General features: G+C 49.3%; 1 protein-coding gene across 1 annotated transcript in view; it reads left to right on the top strand.

Moving 5' to 3' along the window:
- LOC139266683 (equilibrative nucleobase transporter 1-like) overlaps positions 1-12,811 on the top strand; it is an 84,078-nt gene extending 71,267 nt beyond the window's left edge. The window contains exons 10-12 of the mRNA XM_070884273.1: positions 4,258-4,450; positions 11,797-11,920; positions 12,641-12,811. Of these exons, the coding sequence (XP_070740374.1) occupies positions 4,258-4,450; positions 11,797-11,920; positions 12,641-12,811 (488 nt within the window). The remainder of the gene's footprint in view (positions 1-4,257; positions 4,451-11,796; positions 11,921-12,640) is intronic.
- Positions 12,812-20,141: the final 7,330 nt, after the last annotated feature.

The following is a 20,141-nucleotide window of genomic DNA, read 5'->3' on the forward strand; positions in this document are numbered from 1 at the left end:
AGGAAAGACAAATCAGTTACTGAAAATAGAGCAGTCCTGCCTTGCTGACTGCAGAACGCTTCGGCTAGCCCTTCAGCTGGGGCGAGGGGCAGCAGGCAGACTGTAGAGGTGAGGGTTTGTTTTTCTTTTACAGTTGTTCCTAAATGTTGTGTGGTGATAATGGAACATGATTCAGTCTTAATGCAAAATATATTTTATTGGAAAGTTTACAATGCACTTCAACAACAACAGCAACAATAGCAACAACAGCAAAGAAAGGCTGCACCCATCCCTCACCCACATCTCGGGGAAAGTGCACTTCCTCATAGGGTCGGTGATGGTGGTGGGGGGATTGGGGGCCCGACTTGTGTCTCACCGGTGGCTGGTGCGTGAATTGAAATGGGAGTGGCATTTGAGTATCTGGCCTTTGTGCCCTTATTGTAGCAGCTAGTTCCCTCATGACATCTGCCATCGTTTGCACACCCTCCAAAATGCCTGCCCTCAGTTTCCGTCTCAGTGCTGATATTTCTCCTGACAGTGTCGCTACCTCATCACACACCCCACTGACGGTCGCCACGAGTGATCTTGTAAGAACATTGGTCTACTTACCCAATGACATAACCTGATTAACTTCTGATGAAGGCTAGATCTCAGGAGAGACTGGTCGGCTTCTCCTTCCCCTCGCCATGGGTCTGCCTAGTGACACCCCTCCAGTGTGAGGCGCAGGCTGGGACGGTGGAGCACTGGGTGTTCCAACATGCATTTCACCACCGCCACTGGGACCCGCAACCTCGGAAGGTGTGAAACCATGGAATGTCGCCGTGGAGCTCATGGAGGTTTCTGGCAGTGTGCTGCCCTGTACTATGGACTGATCCATATCACGATCAGCATTCTCCCGTGAACATATTTCCATGGACCGCTCCTCCCCTCACTTGCCTTGGTCTGGAGAGCACACATCTGGATCTTCAGGTGGATCTTCAGGATGTTCAGGATTGTCTTCTTCTTCTGCAAAATACAACAGAACAGTCAAATGCTGAGCAACACAGGATGGGGCAGGATGGGTGGCATGAATAGTCTTATGCGTATCAGGCCAGTCAGCAGGTTGATTTGAAGGGTGACAATGATTTTAATGACTCACCCTCACCCTCGCGTGTGGGTCCAGCTTGTGCACAGCTGATACTTTTTCTGCAGGTGTGACTCAGCAGGGCAGCTACCCTTTGTTCTAGGGGTGATAGTTGGTGCAGATTTGACGGTCCTCCTCCTGTTTTAAGTCTTTCCCTTTTGTTGTGGGCCAATTTCTTCTGCAAAGATGAAAATACAACATTTCACACATGGTGCACTTCTGATGGTGGGACTTATACAGATGGTCACGTTTACAATTGCAATTACATTTAAAGGTGAAGATATTACTTACACTCACTACTTGACCAACGTCCTGCCATTTCTTTTTGCACTGGCTTTCAGATCTTGCGGTATTCACTCCTGCGGAGTATTCTTCTGCAACTAGGTTCCATCGTCTTCTCATTTCTTTGGGTGGAACTTTTGTGAGACCACTCTTACTGATATCCAGCTCCAGCCATTTGTCAGTGACAATGACAGTGACTAGTTTCTCCACTTCCTCATGGAGGAAATTCTTTGTTCTTGTTGCACACTCTTATGTCATTGGTGTATTGGACTTACACTTGAAAAATCACAGTTTTCACCTTTCTTCCACCTATGCAACAGTCTTTTCTACTCCCTCAGCCACCCAAAAATCACTATTCACACCTTACCTTTATATATGGTCCATTGCCAATGATGCTGAGGCACTGAGGACGCTGTCCCTTTAATTGGCCGATTGCCCAGCTTCCTGCTCCATTGCGCATGCGCGCACGCTGAAACGGACATGCGTCCCCCTGTTGGCACGTGAAGAGATGCTGGCCCAAGCCCCGCCCCCATGCCGGCTGCGCTGAGCATGCACGGTAGAAGCTCCGCCCCCACCCCCCGCAGGCTCTGCAGCGCCACGCCACTGGACCAGAACGATGAAGGAGCGGCCAAATTAAAAGGTAAATTTTTGCCGCGTTTTTTGTCCCACAAAGTCGGCGTACCATGGCTAACTACGCCGCTCTAGGCAGCTGGGGAAATTTGGGCCCATTGTCTCGAATAGGCCTGACCCTTTCTTTAGTTATCCTCTTGTTCAATATATTTATAGAGCATCTTTGGCTTTTCCTTGATTTTACTTGCCAAGAATTTTTCATGCTCTCTCTTAGAATTCCTAATATCATTTTTCAATTTACCTCTGAACTTTCTACATTCCTCCTGAGATTCTATAGTATTTAAGCTTCCCTTTTTTTCCTTATCCTCCCCTGTAAGTCCCTAGACATCCTGAGGGTTCTAGAATTGTTACACGCACCCTTTTTCTTTAATGGCACATGTTTGGCCTGAGCTTTCCGGATCTCCTCCTTGAATGCCTCCCACTGTTCCGACACAGATTTACCTTCAAGTAGCTGTTTCCAGGCCACTGTGGCCAATTCACCTATCAACTTAGCAAAGTTAGCTTTTCCTCAATTGTGGACTTTTATTCCTGGTCTATCCTTGTCATTATCCATAACTACCTTGAATCTGACTGAAATATGGCTACTGGCACCTAAGTGCTCTCCCATTAATACTCCTTCCACCTGCCCAGCTTCATTCCCCAAAACTAAATCCAGAACCGCCCCCCTCCCGTGTTGGGCTTGTTACATACTGACTAAAAAAGTTCTTTTGAATGCATTTTAGTAATTCCACACCCTCTATACACATCACACTATATTTGTCCCAATCAATATTTGGATAGTTGAAATATCCTATTATTTCTGCCCTATGGTTTTTAGACTTTACAGAAATTTGCCGACATATTTGCTCCTCTATCTCCCTCCCACTGTTTGGTAGTCTAAAATACATGCCGAGTGTGATTGCCCCGTTTATATTTTTCAGTTCAACCCATATGGCCTCATTTGATAATCCCTCAAACACATCATCCCTCCTCACAGCTGGAATAGTTTCTTTAATCAATACTGTGACCCCACCCCCATTTTACCCCCCTTTCTGACTTCTCTAAAAATCCTGTAACCAGGAATATTGAGCTGCCAAACCTGCCCCTCCTTCAGCCATGTCTCTGTAATGGCTATAATGTCATACTCACAAGTGTCTACCTGTGCTCTCAGCTTATCTGCCCTATTCGCTATACGCCTTGCATTAAAGTTTAGACCAGTTGACATGGAAAGACCTGCTTGATTGCTACTTACTAACCTGTGTTTCCTCTGTCTTACAGATTCGCTTTCTGCATTCTTGCTTTCAAATTTCAGCTTTACATCCTTCGCTATTGAATTTGTTCTCAGGTTCCCATCCTTCTGCCGAACTATCTCTCGGATGGTTGGGATATGGGGGATTTGGGGGAGCCCCTCTCTCGCTGGGACAGTTGGGATATGGGGGATTTTGGGGAGCCTGTCTCTATCTCTGGGACAGTTGGGGTATGGGGGATTTGGGGGGAGCCTCTCTCTGGGACAGTTGGGGTATGGGGGATTTGGAGGAGCCTCACTCTCTCTGTGACAGTTGGGGTACGGGGGATTTGCGGGGAGCCTCTCTCTCTGGGACAGTTGGGGTATGGCGGATTTGGAGGAGCCTCTCTCTCTCTGTGACAGTTGGGGTACGGGGGATTTGCGGGGAGCCTCTCTCTCTGGGACAGTTGGGGTATGGCGGATTTGCAGGAGCCTCTCTCTCTCTGTGACAGTTGGGGTACGGGGGATTTGCGGGGAGCCTCTCTCTCTGGGACAGTTGGGGTATGGGGAATTTGGGAGGAGCCTCTGTCTGGGACAATTTGGGTACGGGGATTTGGAGGAGTCTCTCTCTCTCTGGGACTGTTAGGGTACAGGGGATTTGTGGGGGCTTCTCTCTCTCTGGGACAGTTTGGGTACTGGGGATTTGGGGGAGCCCCTCTCTCTGGGACAGTTAACGTACAGTGGATGATATTGGGGAGTCGCTCTATCTGGGACAGTTGGGGTACGGGGTATTTGGGGGGAGCCTCTCTCTCTGGGATAATTTGGATACAGGGGATTTGGGGCAGCCCCTCTCTCTGGGAGAGTTGGGGTACAACGGGTGATATGGGGGAGCCCCTCTCTCTGGGACAGTTGGGGTACAGTGGGTGGTATGGGGGAGCCCCTCCCTCTCTCTGGGATGGTTGGGGTATGAGGGGGATTCGGGGATGTGCTGAGCCCAGATTAAGTGTTTTATTTTCTCCTCTTTCTCGTCCCCCCTCAGATTCCACCGTCTCACAGAGACTGGCTGACATGAAGTCAGCGGTGCTCTCGCTCACTATCACAGTCACGCAAAGCATCCTGTTCTCTATCAGTGCCGCTATCCCCGTGCTGAAGGTCCAGTATCTGACCTTCATCCTGCAGTTGGTCAACAGTTCATTCCTGTACGGAAGTCACACTGCATTCACCGCCATCACGTAAGTCAGCCCACGATATCCAAGGAAGGGAGACCCCATTCGGGGGCCAAAGTGCGTACCGGTACATCTGGGATTGTGAGACAGGGAGCTAGAAATTCATTAACGCCCGGCTGGAGCGTCAACTTTAGAAAAGTTGTAAGTTTAGCGCCAGGCGCTAATCAACCTCCACGCCCGCGAAATTGAGTCTCTGCACTGAAAGAATGCAGGGGAGCGCTAAATCAGGCGCTAATTGCGTAGGTGAGTGGCGTTAGGCTTCAAGCGATAACGAAAATGAGGTGTGGTGTAATTGGCATTGGTGAAGGCACCTTCCAGCCATTAGAAGAGAGGGCGACTGGAGTCTGCACACCAGCCCTCAATGAATCAGGGAATGCAAAAAGATAGAAACATAGAAACATAGAAAATAGGTGCAGGAATAGGCCATTCGGCCCTTCGAGCCGACACCACCATTCAATATGATCATGGCTGATCATGCGACTTCATTCCTGCTTTCTCTCCATACCCCTTGATCCTTTCAGCCGTAAGTGCCACATCTAACTCCCGTTTGAATATATCTATGAACTGGCCTCAACAACTTTCTGTGGTCGAGATTTCCACAGGTTCACAATTCTCTGAATGAAGAAGTTTCTCCTCATCTTGGTTCTAAATGACTTACCCCTTATCCTTAGACTGTGACCCCTGGTTCTGGACTTCGCCAACATCGGGAACATTCTTCCTGCATCTAACCTGTCCAATGCCATCAGAATGGCGATATGCTGTCGGATGAAGTACAAAGTCCTTTGATGGCCCACAACACTCTGGGGACTAAGCAGCATTTATCTGTCTGCAGATACATCACGCGCTCACTTGCCGCATAACTGACCTTTAGAACGGAAGCACATCCCTTTAAGTAGCGCCCCGCCAGCCACCAGCTGACTGGTTTACGCCTCCGCTCGCTGTCGCTGTCGGTGCGAGGCGGTAAGGCGGGGGGTGCTACTGAAGTTTGCAGATCGGGCGCTCAGCGAGCGTTGCACACTCATTGACGTCATCATCTGCATGGGGAAAAGTGCCGAGGCACTAACTGTTAGTGCCATCCTCCAAGGCAATCTGCCGTGTCCTCCATGGAAAATCAGCATCCTTCCAGCAGCCATGCTGCAGCCACTGGGGCAGCACTGTGTAGGAGCACTAGGACAGGCAAAGGACAAAATACAGAAACTAAGGGAATGCACAAGGGTTATTAGTTGACATTTAATGTAATATTAGAATTAATCATAAAATATGTCAGGAATTTTTTTGTGGTGATTTTCATTTTGGCATTTTGCCCAAGAGGACGCTGTGATGTTCCGTGACAGAGGGATGGTAAGGTGGGGAAGTGTTGATCAACGGGGATCTGGGGTTTCAATCCAGGGAACTGGAATTTGATTATGTGCTCACGGTCAGCCCAGCCAGAAGAGAGATTTGCAGGCTGACTCCTCCCATTTCCCTTTTTCTCTTCCTCTTCCTCCTGAGGTTGTCACAGAACCCGTGGTGGAAAGGGCTGTGCCCTCATGATGGCCAAGTTTTGGAGGATGCAGCAGACCACCACAAGTTGGGACACCCGCTCCGATGAGTACTGGAGCAGTCAAGAAAGCAGAACCATTGCTTGAGCTCCCCAAAGGTCTGCTCGATTAAGTTCCTCGTGGCAGCATTGCTGTCATTATATGATTGCTGGCCACGAGTAGTGGGATTGAGGAAGGGATTCATCAGCCGGGGGTAGAGCGGATAGCGCTTGTTGCCTAGCAGCCATCCTCGGGTTTGACATGGTGGCTGGAAGATTCCTGGTACAGCGGACTGGCACTGGATGAAGACATCATGAGTGCTGCCAGGATAGCGGGCATTCACCATCTCGATGTGTTTGGCGTGGTCGCACACCAACTGTACATTAAGAGAGTGGTAGCCTTTGCAGTTATGTGACAGCTCAGCATTGACATGCCTCATGCACAAATCCACGTGGTAGAGCTGCGAAACACCAAAGGGCAGAAAACATTAGTGGGAGTTGTGTACAGACCACCAAACAGTAGTAGGGAGTTTGGGGATGGAATCAAAAGGAAATTAGGGACGCGTGCAATAAGGGTGCAGCAGTTATCATGGCTGACTTTATTCTGCATATTGATTGGGCTAACCAAACTGGTAGCAGTACTATGGAGGAGGATTTCCTGGAGTGTATAAGGGATGGTTTTATAGACCAATATGTCGAGGAACCAACTAGAGAGCAGGCCATCCTAGACTGGGTCTTGTGTAACGAGAGAGGATTAATTAGCAATCTGGTCATGTGGGGTCCCATGGGAAGAGTGACCATAACATGATAGAATTCTTCATTAAGATGGAGAGTGACATAGTTAATTCAGAGACTAGGGTCCTGAACTTAAAGAAAGGAAACTTCGACGGTATGAGATGTGAATTGACTAGGATAGACTGGAGAATGATACTTAGAGGGTTGACGGTGGATAGGCAATGGCAGACATTTAAATATCACATGGCTGAACTACAACAATTGTACATCCCTGTGTGGCATAAGAATAAAAAAAGGGAAGGTGGCTCAATCGTGGTTAACAAGGGAAATTAGGGAAAGTGTTAAATCCAAGGAAGAGGCACATAAATTGGCCAGAATAAGCAGCAAACCTGAGGACAGGGAGAAATTTAGAATTCAGCAGAGGAGGATTAAGGGCTTAATTAGGAGAGGGAAAATAGAGTATGAGAGTAAGCTTGCAGGGAATATAAATACTGACTACAAAAGCTTCTATATATATGTGAAGAGAAAAAGATTAGTGAAGACTAATTTAGGTCCCTTGCAGTCAGAATCAGGGTGATTCATAATGGGAAACAAGGAAATGGCAGACCAATTGAACAAATACTTTTCTTCTGTCTTCACTAAGGAACACATGAATAACCTCCCAAAAATACTGGGGAACCGAGGGTCTAGCCAGAATGGGGAACTGAGTGAAATCCTTATTGGTCAGGAAATGGTGTTCGGGAAATTGAAGGGACTGAAGGCTGATAAATCCCCAGGGCCTGATAGTCTGCATCCCAGAATATTTAAGGAAGTGGCCCTAGAAATAGTGGATGCATTGGTAGTCATTTTCCATCAGTCTATAGACTCTGGTTCAGTTCCTATGGCCTGGAGGGTAGCTAATGTAACCCCATTTTTTAAAAAAGGAGGGAGAGAAAACACGGAATTATAGACTGGTTAGCCTGACATCGGTAGTGGGAAAAATGTTGGAATCAATTATTAAAGATGTAATAGCAGCGCATTTGGAAAGCAGTGACAGGATCGGTCCAAGTCAGCATGGATTTATAAAAGGGAAATCATGCTTGACAAAGCTTCTAGAATTTTTTTAAGATGTAACTAGTGGAGTGGATAAGGGAGAACCAGTTGATGTGGTGTATTTGGACTTTCAAAAAGATTTTGACAAGGTGCCACACAAGAGATTAGTGTGCAAAATTAAGGCACTTGATATTGGGGTCAATGTATTGACGTGGATAGAGAACTAGCTGGCAGACAGGAAGCAAAGAGTGGGTATAAACGGGTCCTTTTCAGAATGGCAGGCAGTGTCTACTGGGGTGTCACAGGATTCAGTGCTGGGACTCCAGCTATTTACAATATACATTCATGATTTAGACAAAGGAATTGAATGTAATATCTCCAAGTTTGCAGATGACACTGAGCTGGGTGGCAGTGTGAGGTGCGAGGAGGATGCTCGGAGCCTGCAGGGGGACTTGGACAGGTTAGGTGAATGGGCAAATGCATGGCAGATGCAGTATAATGTAGATAAGTGTGAGGTTATCCACTTTGGTTGCAAAAACAGGAAGGCAGATTATTATCGGAATGGTGACAGATTAATAAAAGGGGCGGTGCAACGAGACCTGGGTGTCATGATACATCAGTCATTGAAAGTAGGCAATACAGGTACAGCAGGCAGTAAAGAAGGCAAATGGCATGCTGACCTTCATAACGAGGTGATTTTAGTATAGGAGCAGGGAGATCTTACTGCAATTGTACAGGGCCTTGGTGAGACCACACCTTGAGTAATGTGTGCAGTTTTGGTCCCCTAATCTGAGGAAGGACATTCTTGCTATTGAGGGAGTGCAGCAAAGGTTCACCAGACTGATTCCCGGGATGGCAGGACTGACCTATAAAGATAGACTGGATCGACTAGGCTTATATTCACTGGAATGTAGAAGAATGAGAGAGATCTCATCGAAACATGTAAAATTCTGATGGGATTGGACAGGTTAGATGCAGGAAGAATGTTCCCGATGTTGGGGAAGTCCAGAACCAGGGGTCACAGTCTAAGGATAAGAGATGAGCCATTTAGGACCGAGATAAGGAGAAACTTCTTCACTCAGAGAGTTGTGAACCTGTGGAATTCTTTACCACAGGAAGTTGTTGTGTCCAGTTCGTTCGATATATTCAAAAGGGAGTTAGATGTGGCTGTTACGGCTAAAGGGATGAAGGGGTATGGAGAGAAAGCAGGAATGGGGAACTGAAGTTGCATGATCAGCCATGATCTTATTGAATAGTGGTGCAGGCTCGAAGGGCCGAATGACCTACTCCTGCACCTATTTTCTATGTTTCTATGTTTCTATGTGAGAAGACAGTGAAGTCCCTTCTACTGGAGTTCAGAGCCTCTGTGACCTAGTAGATGTAGCGATGGATAGCAAACTGTGAGATGTTAGCGCTGACATCTGTTCCAGCCCAGAAGAATCAGTTGGGGAAAAATTCAGGGCCAAGTCACCTTGAGGGCCACTGGCAGCAATGTCGTCGCCCCGATCTCAGGCTGCAGGTCTGGATGTTGGAGGTGGCAGAAATCTGTGACTACATCCTTGGTGACACGGAGCCTCCCAACACACTGCTCCTGGTTTAGGTGTAGGAATGAGAAGTGCTCCCTGAAGACACTCGGTGGGTAAGGCCTCTGCTGACAGCCCTTCTCCCCCTCCTCCACCTCCCATTGTGGGCAGCTTGTCTTTGCTGCCACTGCTCCATCTCCATGTTATGCTGCAGTGTGAGGGGGACTACAGGTAGAGCCCCCTTGACTGGCAGCAAGTGGTGTATTCAGAGGCCTTCCAGTTCCAACCAATGCCTTCCCATGTCCAGCAGCACTCCCTGCATACTTTAACAATGTTATAAATGTCTTCCAACAAGCCAGTATTGATATGAACACTGCAAGAGCCAGTACAAGAGAAATAATCAACTGACCACAGTGACTACACTTCAAAAGTACTTCATTGGCTGTAAAGCGCTTTGAGAAGTCCGGTGGTCGTGAAAGGCGCTATACAAATGCAAGTTGAATGTTTCCCTTTAAATAGCGCTGGTGGGGTCCCTCGTGTAGCTGATCACATGTCCAGCTGTGCGTGTTTCGGAGAAGCCGTTGTTTGGGACGGCGATGTCCAAAATGGCAGGTCATGCATCAAATCAGCATTGCACGCTGACTGACGTCACGATCTGCCGACTCTGCACACGGCCTGCACAAGCTCATCCTGCCCGTGTTATCGCTCGCACCAAGATGGCGACCAGTGTGGGCCGCGCCGGAAGTGGGTGGAAGCGAGGCAGACGCCATTTTTTCCCCCTAACCCAAACCGGCCTTAACTGCCGGCGCTAAGGTGCCAAATTTCAGGGCCCAGGAGTTCATTCAGACTCCAATACTCATTGTTAGATCTGGTATTCTGAGACCAGGAGTCCATTCAGACTCCCCACACACACACACACAGGTAAATCTGGGACCCTGAGACCAGGAGTTCATTCAGACTCCCCACACATACACACACAGGTAAATCTGGAGCCCTGAGACCAGGAGTCCATTCAGACTCCCCACACACACAGACACACACACACACACAGGTAAATCTGGAGCCCTGAGACCAGGAGTCCATTCAGACTCCCCACACACACAGACACACACACACACACAGGTAAATCTGGAGCCCTGAGACCAGGAGTCCATTCAGACTCCCCACACACACAGACACACACACACACACAGGTAAATCTGGAACCCTGAGACCAGGAGTCCATTCAGACTCCCCACACACACAGACACACACACACACACAGGTAAATCTGGAACCCTGAGACCAGGAGTCCATTCAGACTCCCCACACACACACTATGATTAGAGAAGATGGTTCCAATTGTGGGAAGGGCGCAAAACTAGGAAATCATCAATCGAAAATTGTCACAAATAAATCCCGTAGGAAAGGAGAAACTTCTTTACCCAGAGAGTGGTTAGAAAAAGAAAAGAAAAAGAAAGACTTGAATTTATATAGTGCCTTTCACGACCACCAGACGTCTCAAAACACTTCTCAGCCAATGAGACCTGGGTGATATGGTACATCAGTCATTGAAGTTTGTCATGCAGTTACAGCTGGTGGTGAAGAAGGCAAATGGCATGTTGGCCTTCATAGCTAGAGGATTTGCGCATAGGAGCAGGGAGGTCTTAATACAGTTGTACAGGGCCTTGGTGAGGCCACACCTGGAATATTATGTTCAGTTTTGGTCCCCTCATCTGAGGAAGGACGTTCTTGCTATTGAAGGAGTACAGCGAAGCTTCACCAGATTGATTCCTGGGATGGCAGGACTGACATATGAGGAAAGACTGGATCAACTGGGCTTGTATCCACTGGAGTTTAGAAGAATGAGAGGGGATCTCATAGAAACATATAAAATTCTGACGGGATTGGACAGGTTAGAGGCAGGAAGAATGTTCCTGTTGCTGGGGAGTTCCAGAACCAGGGGTCACAGTCTAAGAATAAGAGGTAACCATTTAGGACCGAGATGAGGGGAAACTTCTTCACTCAGAGAGTGGTTAACCTGTGCAATTATCTACCACAGAAAGTTATTGAGGCCAGTTCATTAGATATATTCAAAAGGGAATTAGATATGGCCCTTACAGCCAAGGGGATCAAGGGATCTGGAGAGAAAGCAGGAAAAGGAAACTGAGGTTGAATGATCAGCCATGATCTTATTGAATGGCGGAGCAGGCTCGAAGGGCCGAATGGCCTGCTCCTGCACCTAATTTCTATGTTTCTATGTTTCTATGGAGTGCAGTCACTGGTGCAATGTAGGAAACGCGGCAACCAATTTACACACAAGCAAGCTGTGTGGAACTCGCTACCAAATAGCAGAGATACATTTAAGGGGAAGCTAGATAAACACATGAAGGAGAAAGGAATAGAGGGATATGTTGACGGGGTGAGATGAAGAGGGGTGGGAGGAGACTCAAATGGAGTATAAACGCCGGCATGGACCAGTTCGGTCAAATGGTCTATTTCTGTGCTGTCGACCCAATGTAATTCTCTGAACGTCCTCCTCTCTCTCTGCTTGTTCCCTGCAGGTTCCCTCCTCGCCACTTTGGGAAGGTCTATGGACTGCTACTGGCTCTTGCGGCAATTGTAAATCTGCTCCAGTACCCTTGCTTCATTCTGGTCAAGGGACCCTTGCACGGTGACCCCTTGTATGTGAGTATCGGGAGGTCCGGGTCTCCCTGTGATCTGTGCCAGACAGTCACGGGTACAGTGAGATAGAGAGAGACAGTAGGCTTTATAAATAGAGGCATAGAGTACAAAAGTCAGGAAGTTATGCTGAACCTTTATAAGACATTGGTTCGGCCCTAGCTGAAGTACTGCGTCCAATTCTGGGCACCACACGTTAGGAAAGACCTGAAGGCCTTGGGGAATGCAGAAGAGATTTCGGAGAATCTGGAAAAGCTGGGGCTTTTCTCCTTAGAGCAGAGAAGGCTAAGAGGAGATTTGAAGAAGTGTTGAAAAACCTGAAGGGTTTACATAGAGTAAATAAAGAGGAACTGTTTCCAGTGGCTGAAGGGACCGGAGGGACAGATTAGTAAAAGAACCAGAGGCGTCTGAGCAAACATTTTTTTCCACAACAAGTGGTTAGGATTTGGAATGCACTGCCTGGTAGGGTGGTGGATACAGATTCAAAAGTAACTTTCAAAAGGGAATTGGATAAATACTTAAAATGAGAAAAAATTGCAGGGATATGGGGTAAGAGCGGGGAGTGGGACTAACTGGATTGCTCTTCGAAAGAGCTGGCACAGACTCGATGGGCCGAATGGCCACCTTCTGTGCTGTACTATTCTATGATTCTATGATAAGGGTTTGAGATTGCTGTTGCCTGAACACAAACTCTCTGTTTGCCTTTTTTTGTCCCTCTTGACGCAGTTGAACATCGGATTAATCGTCCTGGTAACCTTGACATATGTCCATCCCATCAATGTTTACCTGCACTGCCGACGGGAAACCCAGCAGAGAGGCACAGTGAAGCACTACCGAGTCGAAGTGCCAGGCTTGGGAGAGACGGACGATCAACCTGTGTCGGGAAACGATATCTGAGCTGGACATCTGCTTGGGGTGGGAGGTGTCGGGGATGGTGTCAAGTGGGGGTGGGGTGGGGGGTGTTCTGGAGTGGGTGTGGGCAGGTGTAGTATGGGGGCTCATGGTTGGAGGGGTGCTCTGTACAGGTGTGGGTTTGTGAGCATGTAAGTTGGGAGATGGGGGGGGTTGGGGTTGGGTGTGTGGGGTATTGGGGTGTGGGTTTGGGGGCTGTAGATTGGGGCGTCGGGGGCCAGGGTTGGGGGGTGTATGGGGTGTTGGGGTGTTGGTTTGGGAGCATGTAGGTATGGGGGTTGGTGTTGGAGGGGATGTGGGGTGTTGGGGTGTGAGTTTGCGGGGGTGTAGGTTGGGGAATGGGGGGGTCAAGTTGGGAGGGTGTGAGGAGTTGGAGTGGGTTTGGAAGGGTGCAGGTTGGGGGGGGGTCAGTGTTAGGGGGATGTGGGGTGTTGAGGTGTGGGTTTGAGGTGGTGTAGGTTGGGGGTGGGGGTGTGTGGGGTGTTGAGTTGTGGGTTTGGGGGGGTGTAGGATGGGGGTGGGGGGTGGGGGTGTGTGGGATGTTGGGTTGTGGGTTTTGGGGGGTGTAGGATGGGGGAGTTGGGGGGTGTTGGGGTTGGGTTTTGAGGGTGTAGCATGGGGGAGTTGAGGTTGGGGGGTGTTGGGGTGTAGGTTAGTGGGGTGTAGGATGGGGGGTGGGGGTGTTGGAGTGTGGTTATGGGGGTGTAGGATGCGGGGTGGGGGTGTTGGAGTGTGGTTTGGGGGGTGTAGGATGGGGGGTGGGGGTGTTGGAGTGTGGTTTGGGGGGTGTAGGATGGGGGTGTTGGAGTGTGGTTTGGGGGGTGTAGGATGGGGGTGTTGGAGTGTGGTTTGGGGGGTTTAGGATGGGGGGTGGGGGTGTTGGAGTGTGGTTTGGGGGTGTAGGATAGGGGGTGGGGTTGGGGGATGTTGAGGTTTTGAGGTGTGGGTTGGGAGGGTGTAGGTTGGGAGGGGTGAGGGTAAGCCGGGGTGAAGTTTGGTTTCAAGCAATTCCCAAACAAATCATTTACAAAAAAGATCAATTGGAAACAGTGCTGTTTCCCGGGATCCCGGAGAATGAGATCTTTTCTTCAGAAGACCGGGTCAGAGACAGATTATGGACAATGTTAATTCTTTATAAGCAAACATTTTGTTTTAATCTGTGGGATTATCCAATGCAAATAGTCCTCTTCTCCCCTCCTCCCCTCCCCTCTCTCCTTCTCCCCTCCCCTCTCTCCTTCTCCCCGCCTCTCTCCTTCTCCCCTCCCCTCTCCTTCTCCCCTCCTCTCTCCTTCTCCCCTCCTCTCTCCTTCTCCCCTCCTCTCTCCTTCTCCCCTCCCCTCTCCTCCTCCCCTCCCCTCTCTCCTTCTACCCTCCTCTCTCCTTCTCCCCTCCTCTCTCCTTCTCCCCTCCACTCTCTCCTTCTCCCCTCCCCTCTCTCCTTCTCCCCTCCTCTCTCCTTCTCCCCTCCTCTCTCCTCTCCTCCCCTCTCCTTCTCCTCTCCCCTCTCCTTCTCCACTCCCCTCTCCTTCTCCCCTCCTCTCTCTTTCTCCCCTCCTCTCTCGTTCTCCCCTCCTCTCCTTCCCTCTCTCCTTCTCCCCTCCTCTCTCCTTCTCCCCTCCCCTCTCCTCCTCCCTTCCCCTCTCTTCTTCTCCTCTCCCCTCCTCTCTCCTTCTCCACTCTCTCCTTCTCCCCTCCCCTCTCCTCCTCCCTTCCCCTCTCTCCTTCTCCTCTCCCCTCCTCTCTCCTTCTCCCCTCCTCTCCCCTTTTCCCCTTCCCTCTCTCCTGCTCTCATTCCCTCTCTCCTTCTCCCCTCCCCTCTCCCCTTCATCCCTCCTCTTTCTTTCTCCCCTTCCCTCTTTTTCTTTCCCGTTCCTTCCCTCTCTCTCTCTCTCTCTCTCTCTCCTTCCAAGGGACTGAGTGTAATGTAGCCAAGTTTGCTGATGAGACAAAGATGAGAGGAAAAGCAATGTGTGAGGAGGATACAAAAAACCTGCAAAAGGACATAGACAGGCTAAGTGAGTGGGCAAAAATTTGTCAGATGGAGTATAATGTTGGAAAGTGTGAGGTTATGCACTTTGGCAGAAAAAAACGAAGAGCAAGTTATTATTTGAATGGAGAAAAATTGCAAAGTGCTGCAGTACAGCAGGACCTGGGGGTACTCGTGCATGAAACACATAAGGTTGGTATGCCAATACAGCAAGTGATCAGGAAGGCCAATGGAATCTTGGCTTTTATTGCAAAGGAGATGGAGTATAAAAGTCTTGCTACAGTTATACAGGGTATTGGTGAGGCCACACCTGGAATACTGCGTGCAGTTTTGGTTTCTATATTTAAGAAAGGATATACTTGCTTTGGAGGCAGTTCAGAGAAGGTTCACTCGATTGATTCTGGGGATGAGGGGGTTGACTTATGAGTAAAGGTTGAGTAGGTTGGGCTTCTACTCATTGGAATTCAGAAGAATGAGAGGTGATCTTATCGAAATGTATAAGATTATGAGGGGGCTTGACAATGTGGATGCAAAGAGGATGTTTCCACTGTTAAGGGAGACTAGAGCTAGGGGGCATAATCTTAGAATAAGGGGCCGCCCATTTAAAACTGAGATGAGGAGGAATTTCTTCTCTCAGAGGGTTGTAAATCTGTGGAATTCGCTGCCTCAGAGAGCTGCGGAAGCTGGGTCATTGAATAAATTTAAGACAAAGATAGACAGTTCTTAACCGATAAGGGAATAAGAGATTATGGGGAGCGGGCAGGAAAGTGGACCTGAGTCCATGAGATCAGCCATGATTTTATTGAATGGTGGAGCATGCTCGAGGGGCCGTATGGCCTACTCCTGCTCTTATTTCTTATGTTCTTATCTCCCCTCTCTCTCTCCTACTCCCCTTCCCCCTCTTCGTTTCTTCTCCCCTCCATCTTCCCTCCTCTCTCTACTTCTCCATTTCCCCTGTCCTTCTCCCTTCCCCTCTTCTACTTCTGCCCCCCCTCTCTCCTTCTGCTCTGCTTGTTCTTTCCTCTCTCTCCTTCTCCCCTTCTATCCTTCTACCCTTTCCCCTCTCCTTCTCTCTTTCCCTCTCTCCCTCTGCTCTCCTTTTCCCCACCTATCTTTTCTCCACCATCCCCCCTCTCATTCTTCCCTCCCCCTCTCTCCTTCCCTTCGCCTCCTTACTTACTTGCCAGCTTCATTATACCTTTTACGCTGCATGATCAAGGTCTCCACAATTGTTAGAGGTTTTGTACTGTTCCCATTAAAGAATTTCCCTTTTAAGGGTGCCGGAAGTGGTGCCTGCAATGACACCAGAGTGTTTTGCAGGAGTACATTTCCCTTTTAAGGATGCCAGAAAGGGCACTGCTGCAGGAAGAAGTGTCACACCAGTTATCTGTGAAATGGATTTCCTTTTTAAGGATGGCAGTGTGGGGCCCACAGAAGCAACAGTGTTCTTTATGAAGAATACCTGTACGCAATGTGCAGAGTGTACGGCTCCCTGTAGAGGACAAGCAACTCACAACAAGTCAAAATAATGGCTAGTGTGCTTAAGATTAATGTTTGGTTGGTTTGAGTGTTTAAGAGCAGTGTTGGTTGGTAATAAGTGAAGTGAATTATCAATCATATTACTGTCTCTACCTGTGCAAATGTGTTTAAAGGATAAGGAAGGAATTATCCAACAATTGTAATGTAGGGAAAAACTGCAGCCAAATTGTGCACAGCAAGCTCCCACAACAGTAATATGATCACTGACCAGATAATCTGTGTGTTTTATGATGTTGATTGAGGAATAAATATTGGGCCCAGGACACCAGGGAGAACTCCACTCTTCCACGGGATCTTTTACGTCCACTGTCATGTATTTAACCATCTTGCAATGATATAGTCATGTAACTGTAACTCATGTACACGGTACATGGACACGGTACCTGTACCCTAGAAATGCACACCCTGACCACAGGGGGTGAACTTGCAGGAGACACTCCTCACCTGGGTTTCCAGGAATAAAAGGGGAGGTCCCACCCAGGGTCAGCACTCCTTGGTCCTGGCAATAAAGGTGAAGGTCACAGAGTGACTGTGTCTGATATATCTATGCCTCGTGTGAGTTTGTATTAAGGTGCAAGGACACTATATTTGGTGATGTAAAACGGGATTCACCAAACCTCGAGGATGGCCACCGGTGGCACAGAGGAATGTTACTGTGTGGATGAGGACTGGGACGACTTCGTGGAAAGACTCCAGCAGAGCTTTGTCACAAAGGACTGGCTGGAAGAGAGAGCGGCTGACAAGCGGAGGGCGCATCTACTGATCAGCTACGGACCACAGACCTATGCGCTGATGGAAGACCTGCTCGCACCCCAAAAGCCAGTGGACAAGTCCTTTGAAGAGCTCAGCCAGCTGATCAGTGAGCATCTCAAGCCAGCGAGTAGCATACACATGGCACGGCACCGGTTCTACTCTCACCGGCGTCGGGAGGGACAAAACGTCTCGGACTTCGTGACGGAACTGTGGCGCTTGGCCAGTCTCTGTACGTTCTCCGATACCTGCAGGTGGGAGATGATAAGGGACTTTTTCATCAAGGGCATTAATCATGCCGGCATTTTCAGGAAGCTCATAAAGACTAAGGACTTGACTTTAGAAGGGGCGGTGCTGATAGCTCATACCTTTATGGCAGGGGAAGAGGAGACTAAGCTAAGTTACGCGCGCAGCCCTGGTCCAAATAGTGGCGACGGACCAGGGAGTTAACATGGTGAACGCGGCTCGGGACCCCGCAGGCAGGCAAGGGCATTTTGAAACCGCCCAGGCAGCAACAGGCTCTAGGGTCGGCTCGCAACAAGGACAATGGAAAGGGGATCGGCAATACACGCCATCTCGAGGAACAATGCGTCCCACGATGGGACCATTAACACCCACCATCAGAGTGCTTAGAAACAGCCAAATGGGCAATCAGAGAGGAATGCCTGGTAATAGTCCTTTTGTTAACAGCAATCTCAATCTCAGCTCATGCTGGAGGTGCAGAGGTAGACACACTGTGAAAAGCTGCAGGTTCCAGCAATATATCTGTAGGATTTGTAATGTCAGTGGACACTTGGCCAGGATGTACAAAAAGGCAGTAGTGAGGCTAATCTCTGAGACAGAGGAACCCGACGAGGGGTCTGCAATGCAGGATGAGGCCTAGGGTAAAGCCATAGATGCTGAAGTTCAGCGGGTTCATGTGGCTGATGTCCACAGCTCATACACCAAAACGCCACCCATGACGATGAATGTCTTACTGAATGGCATCCTGGTACACATGGAGCTGGATGCAGGAGCAAGCCAGTCATTCATGAGCGCCCAACAAATTGAGAGTCTATGGCCACGCAGAGCTAGCAGACCCAAACTGGAACACATTAAGATGCAGCTATGAACGTACACCAAAGAGATCATCCCAGCGCTGGGCAGTGCAAATTTGGTGGTAACACATAATGGATTACAGAACCGGCTGCCACTCTGGATCGTTCCGGGAAATGGCCCCGCGCTTGTGGGGAGGAGTTGACTAGCCGAGATGAATTGGAAATGGGGGGATGTGCTCGCCATTTCATCCGTGGAACGAAGTTCATGCTCACAGGTCCTGCAAAAATTCGGGTCACTGTTTCAACCCGGTGTCGGAACGTTCAAGGGCACTAAAGTAGTGATACGCATCACTCCGGACGCCAGACCAGTGCACCACAAAGCCAGAGCGATGCGTGAAAAATTTGAATGTGAACAGGACAGGCTGCTCAGAGAGGGCTAATTTCAGCCGTTGAATTCAGCAACTAGGCAAGTTCCATCCTTCCCATCCTCAAAGCAGATGGCTCGGTCAGGATTTGTGGCGACTACAAAGCCACCATCAACCGAGTATTGCTGCAAGACCAATACCCGCTTCCGAGAGTGAAGGACCTTTTTGCTACACTGGCAGGTGGCAAGCTGTTCACGAAGTTGGACCTCACTTCGGCCTACATGACTCAGGAACTGGCTAAAGAATCCAAGCTTCTGACCACCATCACGACACACAAGGGATTATTTGTCTGCAACAGGTGTCCGTTTGGCATTCGTTCGGCAGCAGCTATCTTTCAGAGAAACATGGAAAGTTTGCTCAAATCCATTCCTGGAACAATCGTATTCCGAGACGACATTCTCACAATGGGTAGAGACACCGAAGAACATCTCCACAGCCTGGAGGAGGTGCTACGCCGATTGTATCGGGTAGGCTTGCGGCTAAAAAAGGTCAAGTGTGTGTTTTTGGCCCCAGAGGTCGAGTTTTAGGGCAGGAGGGTTGGCTCATACAGGATCCGGCCCACTGAATCAAAAACGGAGGCGATCCACTGGGCACCCAGGCCCGGCAACACGTAGGAGTTGCAAACATTCATGGGACTTTTGAACCATTTCGGGAACTTTCTGCCGAACTTAAGCACATTGTTGGAGCCATTACACATGCTCCTGCGTAAAGGTTGTGAATGGTTTTGCGGGGGACTGTCAAGAATGGGCTTTCAATAAGGCGAGGAACCTGCTGTGTTCCAACAAACTGTTGACTTTGTATGACCTCTGTAAAAAACTGGTCTTAACATGCGATGCATCAACCTACAGGGTTGGGTGTATGTTGCAGCAGGGCAACGATGACAGTCGACTCCAACCGGTGGCTTACGCCTCCAGGTCGCTCTCCCAGGCAGAGCGTAGATACGGCATGGTTGAGAAGGAAGCACTTGCATGTGTTTACGGTGTGAAAAAGATGCACCAGTACCTTTTTGGTAGAAAGTTCGAGCTAGAGACAGACCACAAGCCGTTAACATCCTTATTGTCCGACAGCAAGGCTGTCAACGCCAATGCGTCAGCTCGCATACAGTGCTGGGCCCTCACGCTGGCTGCGTATGCCGACACCATACAGCACCGGCCAGGCACCGAAAATTGCACTGACGCGCTCAGCAGGCTCCCACTGGCCACCACCGAGGGGACGTTGGAGCAGAGCACCGAGATGCTCATGGCCGTTGAGGCTTTTGACACTGCGGGCACCCCCATCACAGCCTGCCAGATCAAACTCTGGACTAACAGGGACCCCCTCCTATCCATGATAAAGAAATGTGTCCTGACTGGGGATTGGGCGCCCGCACACAGGGCGTGCCCCGAGGAAGTCAAACCATTTCAGAGACGGATGGATGAGCTCTCCATCCAAGCCGACTGCCTGCAATGGGGCAGCCAGGTAGTCATGCCCCAGAAAGGAAGGGAAGCGTTCATCAGGGAACTCCACAGTGAGCACCCTGGCATCGTGTTAATGAAGGCCATTGCCCGGTCACATGTATGGTGGCCAGGGATTGACTC

This window comes from Pristiophorus japonicus, chromosome 7 (genome assembly GCF_044704955.1).
Source record: "Pristiophorus japonicus isolate sPriJap1 chromosome 7, sPriJap1.hap1, whole genome shotgun sequence".
NCBI classification, from domain to species: Eukaryota; Metazoa; Chordata; class Chondrichthyes; family Pristiophoridae; genus Pristiophorus; species Pristiophorus japonicus.